We start from the raw sequence: 19467 nt of genomic DNA, 5'->3' as shown, positions 1-19467 counted from the left end.
CCAAGTCAATGGGCACCAAACATGCACACATAACGCGTCTTCAATTGGAAGACGCCGGCAAGGACGCCGGCCACCGTGTCAACCGCGTCATTAAGAATGCTCACCAGCGCAGACATTGATTTCCTCTTGTGCGACACCATCGATGTTGTTGAGGACTCCGAGCCAGAGCGGGAAGAGTTACGCAAATGCAAGAAACGCAGACTGGGCAATGATATACATGTTGTACCAACCAGTTTCCGTCAAGCAGGGACTCCGGCAGCGGCGAGTCTGGTAGTGCACGCTGGTTCAACGAGTGCCTCTGGAGAAGCAAGCACAAGTCGCGTTTACGACAAATCACGAAGTACAGCCCACGTATACGACCATCAATGTGTTTTCTCATCCTTGCTCAGCAGATCTTATGCCTTCAACGCGGTTCTTGAGTGCGCACAATGTAGTCACACCCAACAATCTTCCTGGTAATGATGACCTTGCATGTAAGTCTCATAATCCTTTCGAATGGTTACCGATCCCTAAGCCATCCCGAAGCCCACGGCCATTGTGCTACTTACTCTCCAAACCCGGGCGAAAGACTGTGCAGTGACTCCGACTTGCCGCACCCGTATTCCCCTATGGCTGAACCTTCAATGCCACCTTTCTGTCCGACACCCCTCCCGACCATGGCCGTCAATGAGTTAGATGACGACGAATCTTCTGGTCTTCGACTCAGTCAATTTGCATATAAACCTGCAGTCTCGATGAGGCCTTCTATGTCATCGGGCAGCGACAAACCACCACATCTGCCAGATGCCGCCTCACGAAGTGACAAGACAAGACGGACATCTGGTTACCCAGTGACCGACGACTTCACGGAAGAACAACTTATTGCTCTCGTCAAGTGCGTCAGCTGTGATATGCGCTGGACAACGCGAAAAACAGCGAAGCAGAAAGTGATTCATATACAGTTATGCGCAAAAAAGAACCGCTTGACGTATGATACACTGAGAGCCCTTGTCCGCCGAAGCATCGCCCCCGCTGACGGTGCGCGCTCTGGAACAACGACATATCTTGATTGTGTCATTAGCGACACAGCGACACGGAAGGGGAAACGACCGAAGGTCCTGACTACCGTGAAGTCGCTACCGGAGACCCGAAACGAGATTCTGGACCGCGCTCGAGAACTTTTAGTAGGCCGCACCAATAAAGAGCCACCGGAGACGCAAGCCTTCGGAGTTAGTCGATTTGCTTCAGCGTACTCTGAGCAGTCGTCAGACGGCAAGAACAACTCTTTGCCGAACTCTGTGGGTGCAGGGGCGTCTTCCACTTCAAGACATGAGCCACTTGACAGAACAAGTCGTTCGGGCGCTGTGGCACGAAGTGATTGTCCCTCACCTGTCAGCACCAAATCCCGGTATACCGAAGACGAGCTGCCGGCGGCAACGCAACAGTTTGGCGTCTCCAGACTTGCTGTAATGCAGGCTCGGCGTAGGCTAAATTTGGATACTGGGAGTTGAGACAGTACTTGACAAGTGCAGTTCCCATGTTGCGCAGAGTTCATGTGGATGTTCTACATTTTTTCATCTTTGTTACCGATCTTCGGCTTGTCAAGAAATTGTCGTGGAGGATGAAGAGCACCTCGACTCTCTCGACTTGCGTACATACAACGTTGACCCGAGACATTTGAGGCGAAAAAGGTAAACGAGATGGAGCAGTTTGACAAGTGTGAGCTGCGGCTTGGCGGTCCAGATTCTCCCATGGGCCCCACTGATATGTGGAATGGAACGTGCTGGAAACAGGGGAACGATGACAAGGACAGGTTACTGCAAGTACCCATGGAGGCTAATTACTATAGGTACTACATAGTTATCGTTGTTCAAACAGGCCGGTGCGTAAGCAACAACAGTCTTCGTATGTCGAGAGGATTGATGATGGCATCCGGAAGCTGTCCTGCCAAGGGAAAGGGGGGTCTCTTTCGGAGCAGCTGTCGATTCTGATGGCCGTCACGTCAATGCTCCTCCCCTGGCAATATAGGGCAATATGCTGCCCCCAATATCGCTCCTCACCCCGTGATTTTTCTTCCTTGTCCTCCTCGCCATCGCTTGGACCTGGTATCCCTGCTTGCATGCTCTCCCTCTTCCTCCTCTAGATGGCCCCTCAGACAGAGAAAACCACTCCTTCAGATGAAACAGGCTCCTTTAATGGCGTCAAGGAACGCGAATACTCAGAGTCTCCATCATATCCTGAAAAGCCTCACGAAAGTGTAGTCGCTCCCTCTCCCAATAATGATGGCGGAAACGACTCATCCGACACTGAAACTCACTCCGAAGATGAGTTTGACTGGGACGAGGAGGACTCTCTGCATCCAAAAACATCGCACGATCATCACAGAAAGGCGCGTCGCGGCCGCGCCATTTGGCTCGCGTTTATGAAGCTCGCTCGTCCAATCCGTGTCATACTCTTTGGCGTTTTGGGTACCGCCATCCTCATTGCCCCTTTGCTCGTCGTTGAACTTCGCTTCAAGAACGAAGGCAACGTTCAACCCCAGGTCCATGCTTGGTCTCTCTGGCTCTCCATTACTTTCGCTGCTTCTTGTATAACCTATCTTGTTGTCGACGCTATCCCCCGTATCGTAATATTTGTAGTTGTACTCTTTGGAGGGCAAGTGGAGCGCCTCAAGACGCAGTTGGAGGTATGATGACACTTTTTCCTGTCACTCTGTCATCCACTAAATTACGCGCAGCTTACCCTCGCGGTTTCAGGCTGGCTCAAACTGGCTCTGGATATTGCTTGGGCATGGATAGCCCTTTCTGCTATAAGGGCCTTTTATCAGCCTGCGGGTTCATACTGGGTGATCATCAATCGCGTGATGCAGGTATGACGGCCCTCTCTTCTTTCTGCTTCGAGATGGACATGTTCTCAACCTGATATCAAGGCTCTCTTTGCGGCCGGGATCATCTTGTTTGTCGAGAAACTCTTCCTTCGCTTTGTCGCTATCCAATTCCACCAAAAGGCCCTCGCAGATCGACTCGCTGAGAATCGTCTTGGATTAAAAGCCCTTGACCGCCTTTCTAATGCCCAGCCTATGGCTAACAAGCGCAACCCCTACATGAAGAAGGGTCACAAGAGCACTCAGAGCACACATGGCACTTCGCTCAATATCAATGATCTGCAGGCTGTTGCGGCTGGGAACGAGAAAGAGATGTATGCTCCCAAGGCGAAGGACTCTCACGCCGAAAGGAGGCGACAGCGTAAAAAGGCTATGGCTGCCATTATTGTTGATCAAGTTGGCGGTGCCATCGGTCAGGTTGCCCTGAAGAACTCGAGGTTCAACCGGGGAACTGAGCTTGGTAGCTTGAGCTCAGCCCGTAAGCTTGCAAGGAAGCTGTTCAGTGCGCTGAGTGACAGGCAGCACCTCGGAGTAGAGGGTAAGTAAGCATACTTCAAGTGCACTAGCTTGTTCTCAGTTTCTCTCTGAAGATTTTTACCCGTACTTCAAATCAACAAGCGAGGCTGTAAGTTACTGGAGTCAGCGCTTGATTCTCATACTTACATTTCTCCAGCATGCCGCGTTTGCCGTTTTTGATAAAGATGGCAATGGCGATATCTCAAGGAAGGAAATGCGTGAAGCGGTACAGAGAATTTATCGCGAGCGCAAGGCTCTGACTGCGAGCTTGAAGGTAGACTGATCATCATTCTCATAGATGCATGTCTGACAGTTCTGCTTTCTCAAAGGATGTCGGATCAGTCGTTGCGAAGCTTGACGCTGTTTTGGTCGTGCTAGCACTCCTGTTCATCTTGTTTGCTTGTCTTTTGATCTTTAACCGCAGTGACACGATCTCGTCCCTCGTGCCACTTGCAACCCTTATACTCGGGTTTTCGTTCATCTTCGGACATTCCGCTCAGCTGTTGTTCGAATCGGTGAGCATTTTCTTCGTCGCTTTGGCATTAACATTAATATACCCTCTGTAGCTTGTTTTCATCTTCTCCACGCACGTGTTCGATGTTGGTGACTTGGTGCAAATTGATGATCAGGTAGGTTCTAGTGTCAAAACACCACCTTCATTGTTCATTCTGTCTTCAGTTCCTGTACGTCAAGGAATTCGGGCTTTTCTCCACGACGTTTCGAAGGGTTGACGGCCAAGAAATTATTGCTCCAAATGCCCTGTTATCGAGCACTAAGCTTGTTCACAACATGCGTCGCAGCAATTCGATGTACGAGCTGTGCTTCGTGCTTCAAATGATTCTCTAACAGCTCCTACAGGTGGGAGTCCATGACCCTTACAATTTCGTACTCCACTCCGTTGGAAGTCATTGAGCAACTCAAGGTCCGCGTCCAGACGTACATTAACGCGAATGCCCGTGAATGGTCGGGATGTGGTATCATCATAGACAAGATGGAGTTCCAGAATTCGGTCACTGTTAATGTCTGCGTTGAGCGTATGTGTTTGCCTCGTCAGTCTTCCACGCTACTGATCTGAATTGGTGAATAGACCGTTCCCACTGGCAAGATTGGGGTGGACGCTGGGGTCGTCGCACGGAGTTCATGAAGTTCCTCAAGGCTACTTGTGAAGAGCTTGACCTCCAATATACTCTACCCATACAGCCCGTCATTATGTCCAAGCCGCCGCTTGGTCATCGTCAAGGCAGTGCGCCACCCTACCGGACCTAGGATGGAATCTCTGATCTAGGGGAGGTCAGCTCCAACCACTATCATGCCCTTCGTTCAGCACAGCCTCGCTTCAAGTCGTCGAGAATGGTTCCCGATAATGGGAGTGTTCGAAATTGCTGTTACATACCTGGACGCGTTTATAAGTCAGTAATGGTGTACACACTATGTTGGTGATTTCTTGGATGCGCATGATAGACCTGTTGAAGGCGGATAATATAGTAGTAATGCCTTACAGGTATATACCAGTGCTGCTCCATGACACAAAGGGTATCTGGTGCAGGGGAATGCTTCTAAATGTGAATTGTGAGATTATGTGATTCTATAACTCTACCCAGCGTATAGTTGCTGGTGACCTTGTTCAAAGGGCGACTGACGATAGCCCCGCAACCTCAACCATTCCCCCAACGAGGTGTAGGCTACCAGCAACAAGGACATTGACTTCCTGAGAGCCCTTCTCTGACGATATGCCTCGTACAACACGCACAGCATGTTCAATAGAGGGTAGCACATGGACGGATTCTTTGGGGAAGGAAGGGATGAGTGCCATCCATGCATCCGCGAGCTCATGCTGCGTCTTCAGATGCACAAGATCAGAGGTGGGCATGCCAACTGAAGCCAGGTCTAGATAATGAGATGGGAATGAGGATGACGTGTAGGTTTGTTCAGTATATGTAGGTATGTGTAGATACGCACCACCCTTGAACCCGCCATCGGCATACGTGACGTTATTACAGAACACGACCGCGTTGAAGAAAGTATCTGCGGTGGCGTCATATCCGTGGAGCTTGAGCTGTGCGTTGATCTTGGCAAGGACAGTGCCCAGGAAGGCCGGACCAGAGCGACCGTTTGTACAATTAAAGATGAACGCTCTTTTGGGTCGAGAAGAAGGTGGCCTATACAGGATCGTTGAGATCAGGCGATTCAGTCACAGGGTCAGACCAATTCAACGTACATGACAGGCAGGCCAACTCCTGGTTGCACAAACCACTCCATACAGCAGTCCAGGCTTTCAACAGTGTGTGCACCATCGAGGTACCATGTCGTCTTGGAATACTTTGCATTAGGGTCAGCCACTGTCTGACATCGGCCTGGCCACGCGGCAGTCTCCAAACCCTTGACAAACACGTCAGGGATCGTTCCGTCGCTCGAGCTTGATGGAGCGTTCTCCGGACTCTGAGATTCAAGGAATGCATGTGCCATATCCAGAGCAATCGAAGCATTGGAGATTTGATGTTTACCAGCAAGACCTATAATAGAATAGATCATTGATACATGAAGCTTCCCTTAGTCTGATATGTGATTACCTAGTTTTATTGACCGCAAGGCCGATGGTACCTGAGAGACCTGGAATCTCGATGCCTAAGAAGCTGGTTAGCATGGAACGAACCTAGAATAGCACCGTTATTACCTCTAGTTCTTGGGCGCGCTCTTTCAAGACTTTCATCCCCTCCTCTGGCTGCTCAACGCTGAATGCTGGGACGTCGGGCTGACGAGGCTATTAACATTGGATGGAAGATAAGCATTACAGTTAGACGAACCTTGTAAATGCCACCTTTCTGCCATGCTATCTCGCCGATAGTCTTGCCTAGCAGCGATACGTGGTCGAGACCAAGAGCAGTCACCCCAGTCACGACGGGCTTCGGCACAACATTTGTGCTGTCAGATGCTCCTCCAATACCAACTTCTAATATGGTAGCATCGACCTTTAGCGACAGGAACGTATGAAAAGCCATGAGAGTTAGATAGCGGAAGTAATTTGGCATGGGAGGTGTAGCAGAGTTTTCACGCTAGAGAACGGTTCAGCATATCAATCCTACCAGTGTCGGCAAAAAACGCCTACCGCGTCGTTCTCCTTGAGTCTATCCCAGACTTCGAAGAAGAAGGTAGCAAAGTCCTCCTCGGATATTGGCTTCCCATTCACCCGTATGCGCTCCCTAACGGCAACAAGATGGGGAGAAGTGTAGAGACCTGCACATCAATGAAATAAGATGAGGCGTTTCAATCATCACGTTTATCATACCAACTTTCCAGTCAGGGCGTGCACTTCGGAGCAAAGAGTCGGTGAAAGCGCTAGTAGAGCCCTTTCCCTTCGTTCCAGTAATGTGAATGACATTCAGTTTATTGAGATCAGGAGCCTGTACAGGGTTACGATGACATAATAAAGTGTGCTTTAGCGTGTGCTTACAGTGTATCCAATTCGCTTCAGATAGTCGAGCATTTCCGGCATTGCATTTGGGTTAAGCTTTCCTCCTGCCTGCCTAACAGCTTCGAGTGTTGCGGCATTCGTCTGGAGAGAGTTCAGGGCCTCTATAGCATCTGTGTAACTGCGAGAAGTCGACATGCTCCTGCAGTAAATCGTCCAAGAAAACGCTGCGAGACGACAAGAATGATTGGATAATGAACGGGCAAGTGGGAACCGACCGATGAGCATCGCCCTGGCACTCGAGTTTAGCAAAGTCCAAATCCACGATCTTCCTCTTCCGGCAACAGCGGCCGGACATTTCCACGTGACACGCGTGTAAATTACTTTCACGTGACACGCGTCTCGGTTTCACGAGAACAAAGTGGACCTGTTGCAGGTTTGTTGCAGCCGCCCTTTGCATGAGTACACGCAAAATATGGACCGGTACGTAACGGTTGTCAAGTCCTCGACGAAGACGCGTATGGATGATATCAAGGGAGCAAGAGCGGAACACAGATCCCAACCCTATGGACGGCCCAGTGCTGGTAGCAGCACTGGCTCGCGTGTCAGCCTACTGGCCGAAGACAAGGAACGCGTCCGGAGGCAAGTGCAGTACATGCTTGGCCCCAGGCGCAATGTTTGACGCGTTGTCAAAACAGGCTTATGGCCCCGCTGAGGGAAGAAGCCGAAAGAGAGGGGCGCCAGCTATCCGGGCCTACTATTACGAAACATATTCTGAAGACGCTCAAAGACGAATCTAACCCCATTACGCACTCCAACGTCTATCACCGCACGGGTATATTCCCCTTCCCCGGACAATACGTAACTACTAACTTTATTCGTCGACAATCCTAGATCATGTTATATCTTGTACGACCGGTCACCAGCGCGGTGAAGGTCGCGGCGCAGGTGCTCGTCTGTGGACCATCGAGAGATCTCATAAGCTAGCAGAACAGCGTCGTGTTGACACTGAAAACGCAAGAGCTGCTGCGAAAGGCTCGAGTGCTGTGCTGGTTGGCGTTCGAGTGTATGTTGGTGGATATATGCGCAACACCACCGACATTGCCATGAAACGCGCTATCAGCCTCGCTGGAGGCACTATCTTGTAGGATATTCCCTCATCAAGCCTAACATCAAAAGACTGATCAATCTCGTTATTTTGCGAGGTCAACTGCCTCGAGTGCCACCCACATTCTGACTTCGCAGCAACTGAGCGGGTCCAAAACACAGAAGCATCTAACAACGAAGCACAGGAACGGACCAGTTCATGTTGTAAGACCAGAGTGGGTGACCGACAGTATAGAGGCAGGTCACAGGCTACCGGAGGCGCAATATTCTTTCATCAAGCCTGCGGGAGCTCAAGACCTCCGCGAGATGTTCAAGAAATCCAGATCACAGAACCATGCAAATGCCGAAGGATCTAAGTGAGGGGCGATCTAAGTTATAATATTTATACCTATTTTATATCGTGACAAGTCAACACGACCGCGATGATGTGCAGGCAGGCCTACTCATGATCGGACGACCCTGTGTAGCTATAGCTCCCTATACTTCCGTCGTCCATGTCCGTCATATCGCTGAACTCGTAGTCCGAATCAGGGGTAAGCGGTCTGTCGATGCTGACTTCACCTTCAACACGATCTGCGCTACGCACAGGCTCCATGCACCGTAGGCACTCCCAGAATTCATCATCCCCGTCGTCCACGGCTCGCATCATCCGTTCGGCAATACAATGATAACAGTAGGTATGACCGCACGACGTCACATACGGCGTGTAGATCGGGAACTGAGGAGGTGACTCTTCGGCTTCTTCGTCTTCTTCAGTCACCTGCGGTTGTGTTTGGGGAAGATATGCGGTGAGGGCATTGGCAGAATCGGATAGATTGAGGTTGAAGGACGCATTCTCCGCGCATATGGCACACTCTTCCGGCGAGAGCGCATGGAACTTGCCTTTCATAAGGACTTGTCTACCTTGTGATGAGGAAGGCATGATAGATGAAGGCATGAGAGACGAAGCGCCGTTCTTAAGAGTTGACTTTAAGCGGCTCCAGCGCTTCTGTAGTGCTCGGCGGTTGACTAAGGGCAAGAGGAATAAGAGGAATTCCTGGCATCCTTGTCAGTATATTTCCTGAATGAAAATAATGCATATTGACATACAGTGAATGCATGCCACACCATTTGGCGATTCATGAACTCATAGCTGACTTCTCTCCTGGTGAGGCTCTGGGCAGGCTCAAGTGACATATGAAGCAGCCTGTCTGAGAGTGTACGATATCTGGCGGATTTTGACTCTAAGTCGGCCAGATGCATACAGGGGACATAAGCGACGCAAGTACTGACCGACCGTTCCATAGGAAGGCAATGAAGTTTCCTAGACCGAGGAGTGCGTGCGTTGCTTCCAATCGAGTCAAAAAGTCCCAAGCTTTCCGACGTGGATCGGAAGATGGTGTGTCAGGCCATGCATGGGAGAGTGCACGGTCACGTATTCGATTATGGACGTAAGGAATGAGAATCGTTAGCGTGCCGTGAAGTAGCAGCAGTCGACGAGGGAGACGGGATCCTGGGGAGCGGAAGTCATGAACGGATTTAAGGCTAGGTACAAAGAACCTACCTAAAGACGAAGGGTGTGAGCGAGCATGGTGGGGAGCATATTTGAGTCCCTGAAGTTTGGCACCATAACTCGCACCCGTGTCCCACACGGAGAGCTTATAGAGAGTGAGCTGGATTATGAGGCTAAGCTCGGGCTCAAAGCGAGCTTTAAGTGCAGCCTGCAAATAGTCAATAGACTTGTCAAGGTATTCATGAATTATCAAAACACACATTAATCAGTGCGAGTGCTTTATTGAGTGGTTCTTGAAGTAGGTTCACGAGTTCTGCGTCGAGTAACTCCGCATCGAGCTGGCCGACACGGATGATGCGGGGCTCGGGTGAGGGTTCAGAGTGCAGCAAGTCACGTATCGAGTTCAGGCTGGATTGAGCACTGTCCCATGCAGTCTGCCATGTTGAGTTCGTGCTGCTCATCGAAGGGTGCCGATGACTTCTCCTCGAGCCAGGTATGCGCCGGGGAGGCAACCCGTCAGAGTACTTGTTAAAGCCGGGTTTACCGCGCCGATGCTAAATTCCATCACGTGATAACCGAGATTAGACAACGAGGTTTTGACTCGTCTCCGATCATCGACAACACCAGGCCACGGCTCGACACAGACTGTAAAGTCCGCCTCGCTGCGTGTAGCATCAGATCGCGATGGCAGAAGCTATTCAACAGCTTATTCTCGATATTCTTGAAAAACACTCGAGCATCAAAGATACGCGCCAGCTCACTCTTCCCGGTCAGTCAAGTCAAGCCGCGTCCCAAGATGAACAGATAGCTATCCTCGGCGCGCTCAATTCTCTCCTGAGTCGTGAAGCGAGTACCCCTTTAACAGTTACTGGACAAATCGGCTTACATATTACTTCAGATGATCACCTATGAGACTCATGAAACGCTCTCCCATGCTTTGACGGAGGAAGGTGCCCAGCTTTCTCTGACAGGGTCGCACGAAGCACGCGTATGGGCAGCGCTTCCAGAAAGGGGTGCTGGCGAGCCTGTTGCACCTCAACAACTCAAGACTCTCGTGGGCGATGAGACCGCTAAAGTAGGTCAGGGAAGGGCGTTTAAGGCTGGATGGATCGCGAAGGAGGGTGGCGGTCTCGTCAAGGCGGTATGTGGTTACCCCTTTCTCGAGAATCATTTGGTCTTTACGTGTTATACGCTTGTCAGGTGTCTGAAATCAAGGATACCACGCAACTAGAGCTGAGGGATGTTGACTCTACTGGTACACTTGAAGCCGGAGAGAAGTCATTGGCCGATCTCCGGAAACGCAAACTGATCACACAAAGGTCCGTGAACATCTTAACATTCGTGTCTACCAGACCATGGACATGTGTGCAGAAAAGGCCAATGGTTCACCGTCCACAAAGGCCCGGGCTTCAGCACATCTATAGCCAAACCAGAGACAGACCTCACCGTTGAGATGCTTTCATCGTAAGTGCCTAGTTCTCTACTACCTATGCAGAGGAACCCCTGAGATATGCATGCAGAGGTTCATGGAAAACATCTACTTTCAAGAAGTACAACTTCGAAGCTGATGGGATACCCACAAACGGTGGAGCACTGCATCCGCTCCTGAAGGTGCGAGATGAAATTAGGAATATCTTCCTTGAGATGGGGTAGGGTGTGCTTTACTATTGTCAGGATGGTCTAACATTACATCTGTACCAGCTTCGAAGAAATGCCAACTGATACTTTCGTTGAATCTGGGTTCTGGTGTTTCGACGCTCTGTTCGTCCCACAACAACATCCGGCGCGTGAAGTGCAAGATACCTTCTACCTTTCAGGTGCGTCCTCATCTGGCATGGTACCTTGCATATCAACATGACATGTATCTTTAGATCCGACAACCTCTCTTGATCCTCCCAAAGACTACTATGAGCGTGTCTCGGCAGTTCACTCCAAGGGAGGATACGGATCGACGGGCTATCGCGCCCCTTGGTCACACGAAGAGTCACGCAAGCTGCTTCTTCGAACACATACGACCGCATCCAGCGCTTCGATGCTGTACAAGCTCGCCGCTCTCTGCCGTGGCGAGAAGGTCTCTGATGATGTACTGAACTCAGACATTGGTGGACCAGCACCAACCGGCGACGGAAGTGGCGACAAGGGCGATGGCTTCCGACCCGCAAAACTGTTCAGTATCGACCGCGTGTTCAGAAATGAAACACTGGACGCCACACACCTCGCTGAATTTCACCAGGTCGAGGGTGTCGTCGCTGACAGGAACCTGACACTTGCTGATCTGATTGGTGGGTGACCTCAACTGTTCAATAAGATTGACCTTGATGAACAGCGCTTACGCACCTTGTTTAGGGTTCATGCGAGTCTTCTTCAAGAAGATGGGTCTTGAGAATCTTAGGTTCAAACCTGCATACAACCCATATACCGAGGTTTGTGGTTTTTTGCAGCGGCGAAGCTACTCATACTTATCAACGAACGCAGCCTTCACTTGAGATTTTCGCCTTCCACCCTGATTTAAACAAATGGGTTGAAATTGGAAACAGTGGAATGTTTCGCCCTGAGATGCTTGAGCCTATGGGTTTCCCGAAGGATGTTCGTGTGCATGGTTGGGGTATTGGTCTTGAACGGCCTACGATGATTCGGTTCGTGTTTCTTGATTATGGACCCTCCAGAAGACTGAGTATCTCTTATTCTAGGTATGGCATCAACAATATCCGTACATTAGTCGGGCACAAGACGAGCATCGATGAGATTGAGCGCTACCCCGCTGTTAGGTTCTAGGGGCCTTGCGTATGTAGCTGTGCGAGATAGAAGTAGGTTCAATGCGCATGTATTACAATACCTGTATAATTTGTCGAGTCGACCAAAGGCTGGCGCGTTTACGCTTAAACGGCAAAAGACATGTGCTTGGCACCATGGTGCAGTCAGGTAATTTGCGATCCAAGTACAGACACGAGTAGCTGCTCCCCCAAGATCTCATGTACCTCTGATGTCAGATGCAAATCGTCCATCCATATACCACCACATTCGGTCGTCGGCTCGTGGTCACTAAACCCGTACTTCGAAGGAACATCAAGTACTCCAGTTAGAACTTGATGCGACGAAAAAACAAGCACTGTCGCCTCCTTGTACGTGATGCCAAACTGGGTTGCATGTGTCTGGAGCAGGCTGTTCCAGATTTCTACGCAGTTTCTCATATCTTCTACAGAGCTGGTATTGACAGCTGTGGAAGAGAGAACAAAGGTTGGGGATATGAGATTCGTGTGTAACAAATCATACCTTGTGGTGAGCGGTCAATGGGAGGAACGTCAAGGAGGACGAAGTTTCTAGCACCGGCTTTGACATAAAGACTGTGGAGTGCATCAGAAACAGCTTCAACGCTGTCTTCTAGCTCGTCATAGTTTGCGCAGTCATTAATGCCAATGAAGACAACTACTCGCGTGACTTGTCAGGAGAGGCGGAGGTAGGATAAACTGTGTCGCACAATACGTGGTTTTGCTCGGGTCCATCTGGATTTTGTCGACAGCCTTTTCCTTTGAGAGACCCTGGAAGAAACGCGACATCTGAGCCAAAAGGTGATCCGGAGTCCAATCCTCGGGCTTTGCAAAGGCACCGGGCATGGCAAAGTTGTGGATCAACGGGCTGCCCTGGAGATGTACTTTCTGCTGCATATAGTCGACCTAAACCAAAGCCGCCCTCAATGTTGGGTGAAGCTAGATTCATAGGTAGGGGCACAAACCCAGGTGCGGCCTTCGAAGTATTTGCTATAAGAATCACCGCTGATGACCGGTTTAATTGCAATTCTCTTATGCACTGAACGAGTTCGAGAGTTCTCTTACAAGATGACCACATTCTCGAATGATCCATGTGCATGCCAATGAGAACCACCATGGGCTATTGTCAAGAAGCCTGCGTCCGCTGAGTAAGCCAGAGCATCTCAAAGTCATCAGCACCCATACGAACAAGAGACGGGCGGTAGCGATGCAGCCATGTCGCGTTGAATAATGCTCGGATTTGCTTTTAAGTGGTTTACGATTTGTTTTTGCTCGTTACTAGATGCCATGGAGGGACGCGGAGGAGCCTGTCAGACCGATACAATATCAATATTTAGCGCCTTTTCTAAAGTGTGAGCAGAGTCAAGAGCAGAGTTCAAGGCACTTGTCCTGATAGTCGGAGACAAGTGTCAAGAAGGGCTGGGCGCTTAATTAGGCTACCTGTCACATGTCCTGCGCTTTGACGCGTTAAACCAAAGCGCGTAACAAATTGACAGTTTTGCCAGTCCCTTCTTCGGACAATTTTCGGAAAAGTGTTATCGAGTGACCAACATGTCCTGCTGCTCTGCTGCCATTCTCGCAACTATAAAACTTTCATATCCCGCATCATCATTAATCATTCTACACACGCCATGACAATCACCATCCGGCCTGTAACGCCTGCAGATCGCCCACAGCTCAGACACATCTGTCTTCTCACTTGTGACGCAGGGCAATCTGGTGAAGACAAGCATAACTACCCCGATCTGCCCGGGCATATCTACGCCGAGCCGTACGCGACACCGGAATTAGGGCATACTTGGGGCTTTGTCCTCGTTGATGATGAACGCGAAAGCGGCAAGGAGGTTGTAGGTTATGTCATTGGCGCATCGGACACTCGCAAGTGGGAGGCAGACGCTGCCGAAAAGTGGTGGCCCACGCTCCAAGCCTCGGAGACGTACAAGCCCCTTGTCTCCTCGGGTGCAGACTCTGTTGCAGACGGCCCTCTGATACAGCCGACAGAAGATGATCTAAAGTACATCAAGACCCTCAAGGCATTTCCCCCCGCAGACGAAGCCCAGATAAAATACTCCCCTGCTCACATGCATATCGACCTCATACCCGACTATCAATCGCAAGGATACGGACAGGATCTTGTCAACGCCGCGGTCACCCACTTGAAGGATGTGTCCGCGGGCCAGGGAAAGCTCAACAGCGTGTGGCTTGGAATGGACCCGCGAAACACGAAGGCGAGGGGTTTCTATCTGAAGATAGGGTACAAACCTGTTGATCAAGCTGCTGAAACTGTTCTCGGCCTCAACTTCAAGGAGTGGTTTGAGCTGTATGATGCAGGCCGGCAGGCCAAGAAGTATGAAGAAATTAGGAGGGCAGCAGCGGAGCGAAGAAAGGGAGGAACGTAATTGACGTGTGTCCTTTCACTCGCACTCCTTGAGGAGCGATGTACTGAACAACTGTAACAGAAGCAAAGTAAACTTGGGATATATGTTTGTGGGCTGTTCCTCTCACTCGGGTAGACGAATGTGAATGTTATCGGCTCTCACTCTAAACATTGGTAATTTCAAGACAACCGTAACTCAGGCAGAATGCTACAAATCCGACATGGAGCAGCAAGCACTTATCTGTTACAAAGCCATTCTAAGGGTATCATCTCGACGCGGAAATCGCCCCTTAAAATCTACTGTCGTCACGAACCAGGAGTAAAAAATGGTGTAAGTACGAACTCACAGTTCGTGGATGGTGTCATCTACTCGAGGGGTGAGCAAGTAGCCAACAAGTAACTTCTAGCTCCTGTTGGGTGGGTTTGGCGCTTAACGGAACGAAACACTCATGGCGATGATCAACACTCCAGTAATGCATACCACCCTCACCCAGGCAAGACCCCTATGATGCCTCCTCTGGGAACTGTGTTTCAGTACCCCTTCGCCGCGGAAGTAAACTGAGGAGTGCTTCTGAAAGCCTCTGCCAGGTGTGACGACAGTGAAACATCTCCTTAGCTGACCCCCCTTTACTTGAACAATGAGCCCTTACGCTCCTTAGTTGTCTTAAGGAGGCACAATGGGTCTTCGTATAAAAAGAGCCCCCTCCCCCGCCAATTGCCTCACAAATTCTTTTCACCAAGTCCTCTCAAATAACCACCATCAACGACCCAACGTATATCCCCATACCTCAGTCAACGCTGCGCGTTGCCTCAGTAATATTCATCACCAACGTAAGTTATCCTTGTACCTTGATGGTGATATGTCGCTGACCTAGTCATCAAGACCACATTGTTCTAATCCTATACACTTCGAGTCTCCACGGATAAGACTCTCAACCTCAAACAACTCGTACATCATTACAGCACAAGCACGCTATCCACCTCGATGAATCCCTCTCGGTCCCCTCATCAGCAGCAAAACTCGGAAACCCCGCCCCAGCACCATAATTTCTTGACCATGCCGAGCATGGCCCACGCTAGAACCTTCTTTGGATTCCGCTCTTCCGAGCCAGAGTCTCTTCCGACAGCTGCCCTGACGCAGTCCAACACGCGAGCAAACATACGCCGTTCCCCACTCCCAGACTTTCATCCTGGTGCAAACACGGAGATTCACGAAAAGCCAGTTTACCGGGAGCGCAGCCGCTCTGAACACTTCGACGAAGAACGCCGCGGGTCTGGCGGCTCCGACGAGACGCTGAACGAGCCGGGCGAGGAACAGGCCCAATTCGCAGACAAGGGCAAACAGCGCGCCAAAGACGAAGATCTCGAACTTGATGATGACTTCGAGGACCATGTCGACCGCATGCACCACGTCCCGCGCGACGGCAGACGGAACGAAGACGAAGATTTCAGCAGGTACACCTTCTCATCGCACCGGCACCCATTCGACATCCCGCCCCCGCCGCTGGCGTATAACCCCGCGGCACCGCCGCCATACCCACCCGCCATTCATAACCACTATGGAGGCGGCTTCGACCCGGAGTCGCAGGTGCGTCGGGAGCACCCCGACGAAGGGGCGTGGGATGAGGGCGAGGACGTCGTGCCTGACTTCATGGACGGGCCCGCGTTCGACGGCGACGCGGGCGAGGACGAGGACGAGCAAGCTGTCCGCGCGGCGCGACGTGCGAACGCGAAGTACTACCGCGACCTTGCGCGCGAGCACGAGATCCCGGGTGCGAAGGATCGTGCTGCGCGACGGAGGAGTGTGCTGCCGAACCTCGCAGACCTATACGGGCTTAATAGAACCGAAAATCGACGTGAAGGGGGTCCGTCGAACACTCAAACTGCCAGCCGGCCGAAGAATCGGGGACGCGCGATGAGCGGGTTGACGGATAGTAGCGAGATCGTGGATCCTGATGATCCTAGGATCACTGGCGTGAAGAAGGATTGTCTCGACGACTATGAAGATGAGCGTCGAGCGGCCTTGCGCTCTATGGACTACAAGCAACGTAGGAAGGAGCGCCAGAAAGTGCGGATCGAGTTCAATGTGACCTGTAAGTTGGAGTTAGATCTGCATAACCCATGAGCTAATGCTTACATGAATAGCGATCATGAATCGTCATCTTTTCCTGCTCAAACTCGCTCGAGCATTGATGACGTTCGGCGCTCCTTCGCATCGTATCGAGTCCCAGCTCGTCGCGGCAGCCCGCATCCTCGAGGTGGATGCGTCTTTCATCCATCTCCCCTCCGTGATCATCTGTTCCTTCGGTGACAGCGACACATCGACCTCCGAGACGCATTTCATCAAGTGCTCAAGCGGCCTCTCGCTGGGATCCTTGCACAGGGTGCATACCATCTACCGTGCGGTCGTGCACGACGAAATCAGCGCCCGCAAGGGCACAGAGCAACTCGAGTCGCTGCTCGCCGAACGCCCCATATATCCCGTGTGGATGCGTTGTTGCCTGAGTTTCTGGCTCAGTGTCCTCATCTGCCCGCTCGCGTTTGGTGGTAGCTTCGTGGACATGTGGATTTCTGGGATCGGTGCGACTTGTCTCACATTCCTCCAGCTGCGCGTCGCAAGCCGCAGCGCTATGTATGCGAATGTATTCGAGTGAGTTTTTCATTCCATCACCTGCTGTTCAGTTGAAGCTGACAACTACACAGGATCACGGTGGCCATGCTTATGTCGTTCACTGCGCGCGGTCTAAGCAGTATTCGAAGCGATATCTTCTGCTACACCGCCATTTCGTCAGCTGGTATCATCGGTATTCTGCCGGGTTATCTCATCCGTAAGTTACTTTTCAAATAAACATGCCCATCCACTCACATCGCTGCACAGTGAGTTCCTCGCTAGAGTTGGCATCCAAGAACATCATCTGCGGCTCCGTCAAGATGGTGTATGCGCTTATCTACACGCTCTTCCTCGGTTTCGGCCTGCAGATCGGATCGGATCTCTACCTGCTCTTCGACTCAGTAGCCCGCCAGCACCTCGAGGATATGACTCAGGCGCTTAGCACGAGCACTACCCTCGTCGGCACATTCGCGTCGGACAACAGCACGAACGGTTTGCCCAACGTGACCGGCACATTCACCTTCACAAACGCCACCAACGCATTCTCGACCCAGAACGTCATAGACGGTTGTTTCCGCCAGGGCGACTGGCCGTGGTACCTCCGCCCGTTCCCGAGCTGGACAGAGTACATCATCGTGCCCATCTTCTCGATCTTGTCCAGTCTCGCGAATCTGCAGCCGGCCAAGTCGAAGGAGCTCGTCGTGATGGTCGTCATCAGCTGCGCGAGCTACGCCAGCAACAAGGTCGCGAATCACTACATCTTCAACCGCAGCGACATTGTCAGTGCTATCGGAGCATTCACGGTCGGTCTGCTGGGCAATATGTACTCGCGCAAGATGGGTGGTACCGCTTTCACGAGCATGGTCACTGGTGTACTCTTCCTGGTGCCGGTGAGTAATTGGCTCGTCCAGTCCCATTGTGCCCGCTGACATAGATGAACAGAGCGGTCTGTCGCAATCCGGAGGCATCACCGCGCACGGTAGTGGTGTTGACATTGGAGGTGCAATGATATCGGTCACGATCGGTATCACGGTCGGACTGTTCATGAGCCAGGCGCTTGTGTACATGTTCGGTTCCCGCAAGAACGCCGCCGTTTTCTCTTTCTAATGCATTGCTGGTACATTGTTTTTGTTCATTCTTTCGCATCGCTCCCTTTCCCTACTCAAAGAAACATGACGTTATATTTAATTCTCTGCAGTGCTTTGATAGCCTTGCAATGTAACAGACTCAGTTGCTCGCAGTATCTCTTCATTTTGTAATAGGTCACCATGAATAATATCATGACACCCCACAACTGTGTGATTATGTTGTTTTCAAATGTCTCAAAACAACTTGCTTTGATTTAGTTCAATGCTCATAAGCATTAGCGCATACAATTCATAGTGACTACTTGCTCCCAGACGAGGGTTCATCGGCAGGTCCAGTAACAACTGGCAGCGCATGTGAGAACCTAAGATAGACTTTGGTAGAGTAAACTCACGCAGAGCGACTACGGCTACAACGATGTAGAGCCAGTACTTGGAGATGAAAGACTTTTGGGCCGGTGGTTGGACAGGTTCGCCCGCAGGAGTGACTGGCGGTGGCTCGCGCAGAACGGGGCTGTGTGTGAAAACGGCCGTGAGTGGTTTGACCGCAAATAATCGCGAAGCTTCTTACGGTGGTGGCACAGAGGGCGACCGGGCGTGTACTGTGGTATTGAGGGCCACAGGATAGGATGGGTGTGGCTGTTCGAGACACGCGCCGTTGTGAGGAGTGGGTGACACGAAGTAATCGAGTGCGAATGCGGAACCGTCCGTTGTGAGCGCAAGGTGAAGAGCGTCATGTGTCGCACGAGCGAGATGGCACTGGGAGGGTGTGATGTCAGAAATCTGTAGATATGCAAAGAATGAGAGGTCTGCTGACTGCTTTTACAGCCGATATCGCGTAGGGATCGTAGGAATTGTCGAAGGCAAGTGCAACCTGGTAGAGAGTAGCATCGTCCTGGGGCAGGATCGCGTCTTCAAAGTCGAATGGGCCATCCTGGTGATATACGTAGCTTCCTTCTACGAGCTCAAGGGTGCCCCGACGGTCGAATGCGGGTGCAGGGAGGGTCGGGTGTATGATGCGGTGGAGGACGCTGACCTGTGCGGTGTGCGGGTCGTGCAGCTGGGCGACGACGACAGGCACGGCAGCCAGGATGAAGGGAAGAAGGAAGAGCATCGTCATCAGTTACATAAGCGATCTGGACCCGGAAGCGATGGTCGGTTAGCCCGAGTCCAGAGCGCAATCTGGTTGAAGAATCTGAACACTGCATATAATAAGTGAACGCTGCCCAGTCTCTCTTC

General features: G+C 51.3%; 9 protein-coding genes across 9 annotated transcripts; 5 read left to right on the top strand and 4 right to left on the bottom strand.

Annotated features, from left to right (window-relative positions):
* Nucleotides 1-2122: 2122 nt before the first annotated feature.
* Nucleotides 2123-4454, top strand: CONPUDRAFT_54470 (uncharacterized protein; the record flags this gene model as incomplete). The annotated part of the gene is made up of 9 exons (XM_007769200.1): nt 2123-2665; nt 2717-2848; nt 2909-3394; nt 3441-3488; nt 3537-3653; nt 3709-3894; nt 3946-4008; nt 4058-4188; nt 4238-4454. 9 exons carry the CDS (start codon nt 2123-2125, stop codon nt 4452-4454), a joined length of 1923 nt encoding a protein of 640 aa, XP_007767390.1.
* A 12-nt stretch (nt 4455-4466) lies between these two features.
* On the bottom strand, nt 4467-7070 carry CONPUDRAFT_103345 (FolC bifunctional protein). The gene is made up of 9 exons (XM_007769840.1): nt 6831-7070; nt 6666-6780; nt 6486-6613; nt 6184-6432; nt 6054-6131; nt 5950-6004; nt 5598-5892; nt 5339-5538; nt 4467-5266 (listed from the first exon to the last, which is right to left on the bottom strand). The coding sequence occupies exons 1-9, from the start codon at nt 6984-6986 to the stop codon at nt 5004-5006; spliced, it is 1539 nt and encodes a 512-aa protein (XP_007768030.1). The 5' UTR covers nt 6987-7070; the 3' UTR covers nt 4467-5003.
* Nucleotides 7071-7819: 749 nt separating this feature from the next.
* CONPUDRAFT_53947 (uncharacterized protein) lies at nt 7820-8255 on the top strand (the record flags this gene model as incomplete). Its single annotated transcript, XM_007769152.1, has 2 exons — nt 7820-7932; nt 7994-8255. Coding segments are annotated over 2 exons (375 nt in total), but the record flags the coding sequence as incomplete, so codon positions are not given.
* Nucleotides 8256-8258: 3 nt separating this feature from the next.
* Nucleotides 8259-9848, bottom strand: CONPUDRAFT_123111 (uncharacterized protein; the record flags this gene model as incomplete). Its single annotated transcript, XM_007769839.1, has 5 exons — nt 8259-8931; nt 8985-9102; nt 9168-9387; nt 9439-9595; nt 9648-9848. 5 exons carry the CDS (start codon nt 9846-9848, stop codon nt 8335-8337), a joined length of 1293 nt encoding a protein of 430 aa, XP_007768029.1. The 3' UTR covers nt 8259-8334.
* Nucleotides 9849-10016: 168 nt separating this feature from the next.
* CONPUDRAFT_136833 (uncharacterized protein) lies at nt 10017-12244 on the top strand. Its single transcript, XM_007769838.1, has 10 exons — nt 10017-10233; nt 10286-10528; nt 10588-10706; nt 10759-10851; nt 10908-11036; nt 11089-11204; nt 11259-11669; nt 11734-11810; nt 11863-12023; nt 12078-12244. Exons 1-10 carry the CDS (start codon nt 10072-10074, stop codon nt 12160-12162), a joined length of 1596 nt encoding a protein of 531 aa, XP_007768028.1. The 5' UTR covers nt 10017-10071; the 3' UTR covers nt 12163-12244.
* A 61-nt stretch (nt 12245-12305) lies between these two features.
* Nucleotides 12306-13267, bottom strand: CONPUDRAFT_54880 (carbohydrate esterase family 16 protein; the record flags this gene model as incomplete). The annotated part of the gene is made up of 5 exons (XM_007769235.1): nt 12306-12604; nt 12661-12765; nt 12818-13061; nt 13121-13160; nt 13221-13267. Coding segments are annotated over 5 exons (735 nt in total), but the record flags the coding sequence as incomplete, so codon positions are not given.
* Nucleotides 13268-13786: 519 nt separating this feature from the next.
* On the top strand, nt 13787-15470 carry CONPUDRAFT_123106 (uncharacterized protein; the record flags this gene model as incomplete). The annotated part of the gene is made up of 4 exons (XM_007769837.1): nt 13787-14559; nt 14615-15120; nt 15192-15363; nt 15416-15470. One exon carries the CDS (start codon nt 13787-13789, stop codon nt 14552-14554), a length of 768 nt encoding a protein of 255 aa, XP_007768027.1. The 3' UTR covers nt 14555-14559; nt 14615-15120; nt 15192-15363; nt 15416-15470.
* Nucleotides 15471-16724: 1254 nt separating this feature from the next.
* CONPUDRAFT_54305 (DUF1212-domain-containing protein) lies at nt 16725-18250 on the top strand (the record flags this gene model as incomplete). The annotated part of the gene is made up of 5 exons (XM_007769188.1): nt 16725-17182; nt 17236-17360; nt 17411-17544; nt 17698-18033; nt 18086-18250. The coding sequence occupies 5 exons, from the start codon at nt 16725-16727 to the stop codon at nt 18248-18250; spliced, it is 1218 nt and encodes a 405-aa protein (XP_007767378.1).
* Nucleotides 18251-18464: 214 nt separating this feature from the next.
* On the bottom strand, nt 18465-19342 carry CONPUDRAFT_164934 (uncharacterized protein; the record flags this gene model as incomplete). Its single annotated transcript, XM_007769836.1, has 4 exons — nt 18465-18573; nt 18624-18742; nt 18800-18987; nt 19046-19342. The coding sequence occupies 4 exons, from the start codon at nt 19340-19342 to the stop codon at nt 18530-18532; spliced, it is 648 nt and encodes a 215-aa protein (XP_007768026.1). The 3' UTR covers nt 18465-18529.
* Between the last annotated feature and the right edge of the window lie 125 nt (nt 19343-19467).

Source organism: Coniophora puteana (genome assembly GCF_000271625.1).
Source record: "Coniophora puteana RWD-64-598 SS2 unplaced genomic scaffold CONPUscaffold_5, whole genome shotgun sequence".
NCBI lineage: Eukaryota > Fungi > Basidiomycota > Agaricomycetes > Boletales > Coniophoraceae > Coniophora > Coniophora puteana.
The sequence above is the reverse complement of the archived record's forward strand: the minus strand, read 5'-3'. Positions and strand labels throughout refer to the sequence as shown.

Bases quoted from the DNA above. Each gene is read 5' to 3' on its own strand.
- CONPUDRAFT_103345 (XM_007769840.1), bottom strand. From the start codon at position 6,986: ATGTCGACTTCTCGCAGTTACACAGATGCTATAGAGGCCCTGAACTCT. The intron at 6,132-6,183 runs GTTCGTCTAACT...TAGCCTCGTCAG, and splicing joins AGAAAGGTGGCATTTACAAG to CCCGACGTCCCAGCATTCAG. The intron at 5,267-5,338 runs GTGCGTATCTAC...CTCATTATCTAG, and splicing joins CGATGGCGGGTTCAAGGGTG to ACCTGGCTTCAGTTGGCATG.
- CONPUDRAFT_136833 (XM_007769838.1), top strand. From the start codon at position 10,072: ATGGCAGAAGCTATTCAACAGCTTATTCTCGATATTCTTGAAAAACAC. The intron at 10,707-10,758 runs GTCCGTGAACAT...ACATGTGTGCAG, and splicing joins CGCAAACTGATCACACAAAG to AAAAGGCCAATGGTTCACCG. The intron at 11,670-11,733 runs GTGGGTGACCTC...CACCTTGTTTAG, and splicing joins GACACTTGCTGATCTGATTG to GGTTCATGCGAGTCTTCTTC.